Source organism: Saccostrea cucullata, unplaced genomic scaffold, assembly GCF_032062105.1.
Source record: "Saccostrea cucullata isolate Sc308-1 unplaced genomic scaffold, CSIRO_AGI_Scuc_v1 ctg16086, whole genome shotgun sequence".
Taxonomy (NCBI): Eukaryota; Metazoa; Mollusca; class Bivalvia; order Ostreida; family Ostreidae; genus Saccostrea; species Saccostrea cuccullata.
In genome coordinates, this window is record NW_026941725.1 from 1 (window position 1) to 11,823 (window position 11,823).

Below are 11,823 nucleotides of genomic sequence, written 5' to 3' on the forward strand. Positions count from 1 at the left end.
CTGTTTTCGTTTTTTTGTCAACATGTCATTTGGAACTATACTTCTATTTATGCTGTTTTGATATTCCTCTGCCTCCTATAAAGGCTAATGGACTTATTTAGTTCAAAAGCCTTTCAAAAATGTCATGTAAAAGACATTTAACTTTATGCTTACAAGTGATCAACATAAAGGGAGACTAAATCAGTTTACACAATTGCATAACTAAGTGGCCTTAAAATGCCTGTATTAATCATTAAAAATTAGACCAAATTTACATTTTTAAACATCGATCTTATTGGTGTAAAAGTAAAAAAGTATTTTATCTATTGCATTTAAGATCCCAAAACATTATTTTGCAACATATACATGTACGAGCTACTAAGATAGGATTCCCTTAACAATTCTTGTATTTAAAAATCAATAACATTTTCACAGAATCAAGAAGACATTATCACTATAAGTGATGTTTTCAGTAAGATTAAAGAACAACGTTCGATATTAGCAGTTATCTGCCGCAAAGTTTTCAATATTTTAAACTTTACTTTTTTTCTTTTAATATTGGAGCAAGTAAGATGCGAACTAAATTCCACGGGTACAAAAATGAAGCAATTTTTCATTATGACGTCACTAATACGCGCTAAACATGGAATGTTACCTAGAATTCGTTGAAAATGGTTTAAAATAAGCGATCTTTCATAAAATTACACCCTTGCGCATGCATGTAAGTTCATTGGTATATATTTAATTTATACAGTTAAAATGGTGTTGGTTGTCACTTGCGATCAATATGAATTTTGGGAAAATTCAATGTGAAAAACGACATTTTACCAAAATCATTGACTTGATATCGATGTTCACTACACACAGTTACTCAAAACGGGGTTATGTTTATAATTAAATTATATCAGTAGTCATTGGAAAGCTTATATACATATAAGGTTAAGGGTGATAAATAATTATAAACATTTATGAATGGAAAATAATTTGAAAATAGGATCAATTGTAGTATAAAAGACGTTGCGTGTACTACTATCGTTTCTAAGTACGCACGCACATAGTACCCATCGGCTATAGTACTTAACAACGGTGCTAAAATCTCTCAAGATTAAATTCATTCCATTTAAATAACACGACGATATGCTAAGATTTAATTCATAGAATTTTTTTTAATCTGTCATACCTCAGTATATATTTTAATTTTGTTTTTCCTACGAGTCTTGAAACATAACTCTTCTTATTATACACGTTATGTAACCTACATGTACTCTTACAAGTGAGATCTCCAATTATACTTCTTTAAATAAATATCACAACCATATTAAGATATACAATAAAATAGTATTGGAAATGTTTCATAAAAAATTAACTTTTAAATTAATGCATCATAGCTTTTAAAATATGGACATTTTTCATGAAAAATCACTAAATGTTATATCAAGCCTTTAAATGTGAAAAATAACATGTAAAACTGCTATACTTATAGTTGACAGACCTTTAACATAAAAATCCAAATTTAAAAAGAATCCGTTTTCATGAGAAGAAATCCTGATTTCTATGTAGTGTCCACACTAACGTTCTAAAGAGCGAAACATTTCCAAGTATATTACTTTCTGCAAATATTTTTTTTAAATTTTCGGTCGGCATTGCATTTCACACAGGTACTTGAGGACAGGACCCCACCTCCCGGACATTCAACCCTGGGGCTTATTGAATATTTTTCGCAAAATATATTTTACTTATTCATCATGTGTACAATAGGTAAAAAATCGTTAAAAAACCATCCCAAATAATTGGTACACAGTCTCTCTTATAATGCACAGTGGGGTAATTTTTTATGGAGCACAGGGTGTGTTGTGGTGGTGGGTGGGCGGGGGACTGTCCACAAGTACCCGTGGCATTACGCATTCATATCATATGAAATAATTAATTTTGTTATCATATTAACATTTTTTTGTCTTTTTAACCGCATGTACCCCACACTTCTTCAGAACTGCATGGACCCCCCCCCCCCCTACCGGCCGAAATATAAATCTTTACAAAAAGAAGTTAGATTTCATTGTAAGTTATAAATACTAATTCCTGAACTTGATGCGTTGCTTTTTTCAGACGGAAAGAGGGAATGTCGACGGGTAAAAAAGGCTATGGAGCCGTAATAAAAGGTGAAGGATAAAAAGACTATTTTTATCTACCCCCCCCCCCCCCCCTAAGCTTAAGGCGACTGTTTTACATGTAAGCCCAACTGTACCAGAAAAAAGACAATTCACTATTTCCAGCATTTCCTTTTTTCATCGTAATTGTGTTGGCGTTCTTTTTTTTTCTTTTTCTTTTTGCTATCAGCTAAAGCTAAGATAAACTCGGATTAATTATCTGATAAAGAAATTAAAAAAAATAAATATAAAGAATAAATAAAATATTAAAAACAACAGAAACTTCTTTACTTTAATTTAACACAAAATATCATAGGCTTTTTTAAAATGTTTTGAACGGAACAGATATGAAACGCGGCATTTATTTTTTGCCAATACTGCACTTTGTTCTTTGACCGTTTTTCTATTAGAGGCAAGATCATGTCATGGTCTTTACCTTTTTCCTGGACATCAAAAAAAAAAAAAAAAAAATGGTGTTGCCAGTCATGCGATTCCTATTGAACTTCAAAAGATCGAATGTTTTTCAACGAGTATATTAAAATTTCAATAGCGTTTGACGAGTAGTTGCTTAGAAAACTGTTATGAAAAATCGACATGGACAAACGCACTGATAAAGAGGAAGATAACGAAGGATGTGATAAAAATGAATCTTACCACTAATTCAATAGTGTGCTAGAAAAGAGAAAAAATAATGAAAATTTTTAATGGACAAACATACGGACATACAGACTCATGCAAGACAGACACACAAGGGTAAAACAGTATTTCTCCTCTCCTTAAGCTTCGGAATGTGTTATTAAATGATGTTTTTTTTTGCATAAAATATTCTTACATGGAACTGTCTGTTTCTTTTGTCCCAGTGGGTTGCGACTATCAGAACTGTGGGCTTTGGATCTTTATCATTGTCAGAACCACAGTAGGTATGTATAGACTTCAGCCAGAAAACAAAGTAATCTGAAAAGATATTAATGCAAACATTCTCGTTCAAAATATTTCTAACATTCTATTGGTATAAATATACCACTGTGAGACTACAAGATTCGTTCTTTTTGGATAAAATGCATAAGCAAATCGCACACAGTTTGAGATCGACCATAAGCCGGTCATGCTACAAAAATTGTAATTCTAATTTTTTTTTTAAAAATGTTCTATTTATTTTGAGATTTTTTACATGTAAAACGCTATCTCGATATTTGTATACATATTTATTTATTTTCAATTCTGGCAACTGGTAAACATATGCGTTTTGTGAATGTTCTTTTGCTAAAAATATCAGATCTATGCGAAAGAAAATATTCTGAAAGGAAAAGGAAACGCAGGGTAAACTTTTGAGATAAATTAAATTTATTTTTCTTTCAATTTTTTTTTCAATATTCCTATCTTACTTCCAAAATCATCTTTTAAAAAGATATAACCACAATCCCATTTGATTTTGAATAATAATTTATAAGTTATTGAAGCTCATATGACGATACCCACCAAAAGTGAAAATCGAAAACTCTCATAATTTCCAATGTTTCTCCTGCACATCTGTCATGAGTGTTATTTCTCCTTCGCATGGAATTCATCAGAGTGAATATCTTTTAAACTCTGGCTATATTGGGCATGAGTGAACATATATGCCAAGAATTAGTCATGCGATGCACGCATGAGCCAGTGAGAGGAATACAACAGTAAGTTGATTGGCTCGAAAAACCAAATTGCAAAATTGTTTTCTTTCATTGTTCGTGTGAATTTAATGAATGTGCTAGTCAACTGCATAAAAGGTAGTTTTTGTGGTTGTAGGGTTGTGATTTAAAAGTTGGAAGGACACATAACCCGCTCGTAACATGACTCGCGTTAACGTCATCGTCACGGTTGATTGAAAAACCATTCTAGGCCCTCTCTGACAACGGGTTACCAGTTAATTGGGGAAAATTTACAAGAAACTGCTTAATTACCTGTTTTTGCCTTTTTCACTAATTAGGCGATTCGAAAATCAGACCCTTTTGAAATTCTCTAAACTGTCATAAGATTGCAAGAAATTCAAAGATCATATCGTCTCTAAGTCTTGAAAAACAATGTGTATACCTCAGGTGCATCAAATGGTGTAACAAAATTCGATGACAAATTTGCCATCATGAAATTGCACGTGTATGGGACTTTTTAGCGTTTTCCCAACATGACGTCATACATTTTATGGTTGAGTAATTATGATCACTGATTTTGATGCATAGTAGCTTAATTTCTTATCTGACCAATTTTCGTTATTTTTGGTCATGAAGTCAAATTTTTTTGGGAATATTATGTTACCCTGCGTTTCTTTTTCCTTTCAGTATATTATGACAATATCTCAAAGATAATCGATCTTGTAGCTCTTTCAACCATAAGTTAATTATATTGTTTAATTTTGGAATAAAAAAAGGTAGTTGATTAAATTTGCAGATTATCAAATATAAGATAAATTTAATCAGTTAAAGTATGCAAAGAATAAACCTTTATCGTAAACCAAATGCAAAATTGTGCGTCATCAAAGAAATGAATTCACATTTTTCAGAAGAAGCAAAGTAACTTTAATTTTTTTACTGATTAATTATGTATTTTTACTATGTACAAGATTTATTAACTTTAGTACACAACATGTAGGGAATTTCTTAGAAAAACAGAGGATAAAACATTGCTCACTGCAATGTTGATAAATTGTAATGGTCATGAAACTTTTGTCATTAGGATATACTTATAACTATCTAAAATTTACCGTTCACGTTAGCTCAGTCGGAGGAGCGCTTACTCCATGATCGAAAGGTCGTGAGTTCGAATCTTGGTCGCGACTGACATAAGTAGATAAAATGGATATTAATCTTTCCTTTCGCCATGCGCTTGACACCAGAAGAGAAAGTGGTTTTTTCGGATGAGACCTTAAAAATGGTCCTGTCACGGCAGGCATTGGTACCAGTACGATAAAGATCCCTCACTCCTCAATGACCCTGAGTGCTTAGTAAAGGTCAAAATGTGAAGTTCTTCACCAATATATATATGGAAACGTCCCTTCATTAGCAAAATAAATCTCGATTAAGAAGTAAAAAACACATACAATCGACCAATAAATCTAAAATTCGTCTTCGTCCATCTGTATTAGTTCCTGGATAACAGAGACAACCTCGGCATGCCTTTGGGTACATGTAACTAGATTGATTCTTTAGTAGGGGTATAATATATTTTTTTGCATACCAATCCATAGCCAAAAAAGGTTACCCTTAATCTATGCAAGTTTTTTACCTCTAAATCAACATTTTCATCAACTGCACCGGTCACGGTAGCCTAGTGGTAGAGCGTTCGCTTCGTGATCGGGAGGCCCGGGTTCGATTCTCGATCGCGGCGCTGCGTCAAACCTATAAGACGTAAACATATGTAGTGACTGTTCCTTCGCCAAGCGCTCGGCACCAGAAGTGAAAGTCACGGGTCTTTCGGATATGACCTTAAAAACGTAGGTCCCGTGTCACGGTAGGCGTTGGCACTATAAAGAACCCTCACTGCTCAATGGCCCTGAGTGCCGAGTATAGGTCTAAATTTATAGCCGTTCACCGGCAATGGTGACGTCTCCATATGAGTGAAAAATTCTCAAGAGGGACGTACAACAATATACAATCAATCAATCATCAACTGCTGATATGACTTCTGGGTATGCTCGGCCTTTTCTCTAATATTTGACGACACAGGAATTTGATATATAGAGAATAATACATACCCTTTTCCATATCACATCCTGTATCAGCCCGAGACACCAATATCAGCCAGAGGGCCGAAGGCCCGAGGGCTGATATTGGTCGAGGGCTGATACAGGATGTGATGTGGAAAAGGGTATGTTTTATTATATTTATTACATACTTAGTAATAAAATACAGAACACATTCAGTTGAGAAGAAAATAAGCAAATAACCATGCATGTACTCCTTACATACATGTACATAGTCTAATGTTTCATACGATTTGGGTTTGTTTCTACTTCTATTTCAATGCACTTGATCCATAGTAATTTGAAAATAATCTATAGTATTACATGTATTTGTAAATTAAGATTAACCTTATTTTCAAAAAGTTCAAATTAAGAGAATATGAACCCACCAAAAATTGTATATGATCACAAGTACTGTTATTGTGGTTTAATTTACTAAGGGTGTGATATTGACGTCACAATTATCAGCCCTGCAGGGCTGATATGGATTTGCAGGGCTGATACGGATATCAGCCCCGCAAATCCATATCAGCCCTGCAGGGCTGATACGGCTATTGTGACGTCAGCCATATCGCATATGCAAAAAACCTGTATTTATTACTAAGTGTGTAATAAATAACTTTCATTCACCTCCAAAATCGATTAATCCGATTAGTTTCACATATTTCCTCTTCTCTGTAACTAGTGCTTTTATCCGAAACAGTCATTAGTTTAACTGATGTGAATGATTACAAGGCCTTGATATTATCAGCTACTTTGATGAGATCTCCCGTGTTCTCAAAGACATTTGCTCTTCTCTTCACAACTGCACTGACACCGTCAGCTGCCCCCTTCCCATGTCCATGTTTTTATTCCAAGAAATTCAAACGGATTTAAAACCATTACTGAAGACCCCGCAAGCTAACAAGTAAAAGTTCTGCTTGTTGTGGTACTGCGTCGTAAGACCATCACTACTTAGTAATTAGATGTACAAAAGCAACATTTGTTTTATTTCTTTAGCAATCTAATACAGGATACATGTGTTCCCATATGCCTAATGTGTTCTACTCAAGGCTAAACTTTGTCTTTGTATACTTTAGGTTTCACATTTTTGAGTACTTGCAGTAATAATTCTCTGTTTCCTGACCGTGAAATTAAATTCTTCAGTTGTAATACAGTGTGTATATTTTAAATAATACAGCAAAAGTGACCGGTCTACAGGGGATGCTCACTTTCCTATTGCACTTGATCCCACAACTGATGTTAAGGGGCTCTGCATGCTCCTATTTTGTATTGTTTTATGGACTTTTGAGATTGAATACAGTTCCTTATCAACATATATTTCATGTATTCTTAAAGCTGACATGAATTTTAAAAACTCAACATTTTCATCTATGAACGACTTGTTTCATACTAGCTATATATATATATATACATGTATATAGCCGCTTTCTGCCATATTTATTAAAAATACCTCATCATATTGTAACCATATATACCCCGTAACCCCAATGCGTTTGTTACACTTGATGGAATTTTGATTTGGCTATAGACTTGTATATATTTCCAATAATAAAACATTTGAAAACATTTCAATACATGTAACTATAAAAAATAACAGCCATAATGATATTTGTGATTAATCGTTGTTTTGAATCACGAATGTAAAATTAAAAAGAAAATGCAAGTTTGGAAGAAAAAAATGTTGCACTACGACCTATTTTAAAAGTTATCTAATATTTACAAAATAAACTGGAAAAAAGCAAGAAAAAGTTGTAAACACATCTCGAAATTATTTATCATTTGTATGCAACAAATAACCAGCGTCTTTGATAAGCATGTCTGCAGGTGATGCATGTCGAGAAAAAAACTATGATTAACTAGAATACAAGTTTGTTCTGATGACTAAAGTTGAAGACCTGCTGCATTCGAATTATTTTTTATTATCAGGAAACCACTTTGAAACTGTAGAAGAAATAAATATTCAAAATTCATATTTACCGAGAGAAATAAACATAAATGGATAGTCACTTTTTGCTCGTTTCCTTGGCAACGGTAGGAATGTAGAACATTATCCAGATCCAAGTACATCTATAGTTTGTATTCATAATTTCTATTAAGTTTCATTAAGGTTGTCCAAGCCTAATCTGCGAGCATGAGTACGCATTTTTGTCTTTTTTCTGTTTCTTTCCACCTGATATGGTATATGCATCTCTTTTCAACGGTCGTAGAAGTGTTAACTAAGTGTTTAGATATTAGTTAATGTCGCAGATACAAGATTTTTTTCCAGGGGAGGGGGTTAAACCCAGTCAAATAAAAACCCCAACCTCTAAGAATTTTGTTGATAAGCAAGGGGGGATGCGAATAAGTATTACCCTTCATACCAATTTAACAAACGTCCACGTTTCAAGGGGGTTCCCCTTGAGATCCGCACATGAGTTATTTAAGGAAGTTATTGCAAGAAACATCAGTCTCTTTAGAGAAATTGATATGAAACAAATGAAAGGAAAGATGTGCGGTATACCTCCATACGTCCATCCAGAGAAAACGCTCCCATCTTGATCACACACTTTCTCATCCACCTTCTGATCAAGACGTTTAGAGGCGTCCACCACCACAACATAGAAAGCTCTTCTGGTCAGGTAAATCTGGTGACAGGCGTAGTACGCACACTGGCCCCCAAAGTCAAACATAGTCAGAGTCTTCTTTTCAATATCAGTTTCATTTTTTTCATTACTTCTGTGATCCAAAAGTCTTGTTCTTACTGAAAGCATATTCAGATGTCTTATAATTTGTTGTCACGAACCACCTGTTATTTTAAAAATTATTAGCTTTTTAAAAATTAAAGCCTCAGTTAAATTTGCATTAAATATCAACAACTTGGAAGCAATAAGTATTGCTAAAAAGCATACTAGAATTAGTTATGTAATGTAACTAGAATTCAAAGCATATTAACAACAATGCCAACAGAAAAAAACTAAAAGACTATTCTAGGCTTTATATATTTTGTTTATAAAAACTAGAAATACGAACTTTTCTTTTATTTACGAAGTATTCTTTTATTTTTCTTTGATCCTGGAATAGTTACCTGTGAAGTTTTATCGTAAAATTTAAAATGTAAGGGAAAGGTATTTTTTGAAAAACAATAATTTGAAATTAAACGGTTTTAAGAAGTCAAAGTTTACTTTTCATTTCTTTTTATGCATGCTTATGTCAGTTCACCCTTTGCGCATGATCATGGTAAATATCAATTGATTCATTTACTTACCGTCGGATCGGACTTTTTCTCAGTGTTTTTCCTCGTGTTTCATATTGATTAGAATAAAAGGGTCTTATTTTATCATATATTTTTCAATATTAAAAAGCTTTGTAATATTTAAAGTATCAATAGCCTTGATATCTTACCTTTTAGAGATTTTGCTTCATCACATAATTCAAATCTTTCCTCATGCACCTCCAATCCCTCAGTAGATTTTACTTCCTTAATCTCTTTTTCACTAAGACCAAGCAGACGTTTAAGTAGCGTGGTTTTCCCGGCCCCGGCACATCCAACAATCATCCCCCGGGCGTGGTGGACTGTCTGTGTTCCTCTTTTAGCGTACTCCACATACCGCTCTCTGGCCTCCTGGTCCCATTTTAGTACTTCACTAGGGACGCCAACTATTTAAAAAAAAATTACCAAAGGTTACATATATCGTGAAATCAGTACATCATCCATTGTTCCTCAAATGAGCCCTTCTGACCAAAGTCCGTTGTTTTTCGTCTTCGTTGGTGTAATGTTCAGGTGCGGTTCCAGAAATTTTTCCAGGGGGGGGGGGGGTCAACCCCAGTCCAAAATTAAAAAAAAATGAAATCCCAGAAATTTCTTGACAAGCAAAAAAAAAACCAAACAAACAAACAAACAAACAAAAAAACTAGCCAAACGTCAAAAACTTGTGTGTGTGTGTGTGTGTGTGTGTGTAGGGGGTCTATTTATGACTTCTATTGCCTTAAATCTTTGCATACCAATTTCACACTTGGAAGGGGGGGGACCGTTTTCCAAGGATCCATGGTAATTGTTTTTTTTTTCTTTAGTATATACATATTTTAACCTTGTAAATTCTTACCCCAAACCCCTTCTTTATCCGCGCATGGTATTCGGAAAAAAAATCAAAGTGCGTTTTAACAATGCAGATACAGATAACGTAGCATTGGCTGGGGCATGGTTTACGGGAGTTTTAACCTCCTTTTAATTTGGATTTGAAAAAAAAGAGATAGAAAAAAGTCCCAAACTTGTGTAGTATTTTTAATAAAGAAAATGCTCAGTGAAAGGCTAATATTGTAAAATATAAAAAAAAAATTGGGCTGTAAAAACAAAATGACCCCCCTCCTTTACAAAATGAAGTTTTCGGGTTAGGAGATTATTTACCGTTATCTTTCAAAACTTTAAGGTAATTCAAGTGGGTATTTTTTTTTCTCATCAACCTCCGACCTTTAAAAACTACACTCCACCCTGTATCCTATTGAGTTGATAAACAACATATATCAAAGGCGGATCCAGGGTCTGTATGCCTGGCGAGCCCTTCCTCCTTTTTTAATATTCTGTCTGTAAAACATATACACATGCATATGTCAATTATCCTAAAATCAAGAAAAAAAACATCTGTTATTAGTAAGAATGTGTCAGCCCCCAACAGGGCATTATCCTACATCCACTGGGGGCTTTAGTGTAGCCCTTAGACCCCCTGACTTTTACTGCTCCCCTTACAAATTTTCTGGATCCCCCACTGTGTATGTATTTGAAATAACTGCCCCCCCCTTTGATTTTTTTTTATCCACGCCTGTATAGAGATTTTAACTGAGAGGACTTTCAGTCGTGATAGCAAAAATATTCTATTCTATATCTAATGTGCAAGACATGCTAAGATTAAAACAAAATATTTGGTTATGCAGCAAAGTTGAAAAACTTTGGGACATAAGTATTAATTTTATTAACAGGGGAATGAGAGACATGTTTCAGATCATCCACCAGATTAAGAGACAACGACGAGTATAAAGACCATATCAACCATATTAACAAGAACTGTCATTTAAGTTTTGTGACATGATGAAAAACTTCCAAAATACCTACAGTGTTTACTGATTCCGCCATGAATGCTGTCGTCAGACACGGTACAGTGTGTGATGATGTCCAGCTGTAGTTTGTCTATGAAGAGGTCGTTCATCTTCTCCGGAGAGCCCGGTACATACAGACATCTCTCTCCCTCACTCCTCTCATACCACCTGGATCGGCAGTATTCTGATATCACGTCACGTGACGCCGTGGTCAGGAAAAACTCTAGATCACTGTCCTCCACCAGACACTCCGTAACAAAGGCGTACATGACGTCATGTCGGATGTCATCTGATACAAACGTTATCACACCGGCACGTGTTTCTGTGAATCCTTCAGGAAAATCTACCAAGTTGTCATCCTTAACATCAGGAAAATATCTGTCTCTGATTTTGTCCCTTATGATCCTGTGGGATTGTTCATTAAGTTTCAGCTGATATTTATCAGTTAACAGTAGAGAATACAGTAGACACCTGACATCCGGTGGATTGTTACGATGTTCACCTAAAACACAAAGAAAAGTAATCAAAATACACTGTACAAGATATAAATGTACTTGTCTATATTTAAAAGTTTTCTTGTTTAATTTTTTTCTCTAATACCAATGACATAATAAAAAAAATAATTATTAATGCGACATTTATAGTATTTTTATTAAAATAATTATGCGGAGAAGCCTACCGGTATGGACGTTGCGCACGGAGTTGGTACTATAATATCTATAACTCTTTATGTCGCAAAGAAATTGGCGGTTTCGCGATGTCACATTTACATTAAATTTAAAATAAAATTATTTATTTTATCTAAAGAAATGAATAATTCTTAAAATTTTCTTTTAAATAATTTAAAATTATTTCAACTATGATGAGGCGTTACTCAGTATTGATCATTTACGGTGAAATTCCCGTGTC

At 34.1% G+C, this 11,823-nt stretch overlaps 1 protein-coding gene across 1 annotated transcript; it reads right to left on the bottom strand.

The window, feature by feature from the left end:
- Nucleotides 1-2,922: 2,922 nt before the first annotated feature.
- LOC134258304 (probable serine/threonine-protein kinase pats1) lies at nucleotides 2,923-11,474 on the bottom strand. Its single transcript, XM_062740831.1, has 4 exons — nucleotides 10,931-11,474; nucleotides 9,226-9,480; nucleotides 8,345-8,584; nucleotides 2,923-3,080 (listed from the first exon to the last, which is right to left on the bottom strand). The coding sequence occupies exons 1-4, from the start codon at nucleotides 11,181-11,183 to the stop codon at nucleotides 2,923-2,925; spliced, it is 906 nt and encodes a 301-aa protein (XP_062596815.1). The 5' UTR covers nucleotides 11,184-11,474.
- Nucleotides 11,475-11,823: the final 349 nt, after the last annotated feature.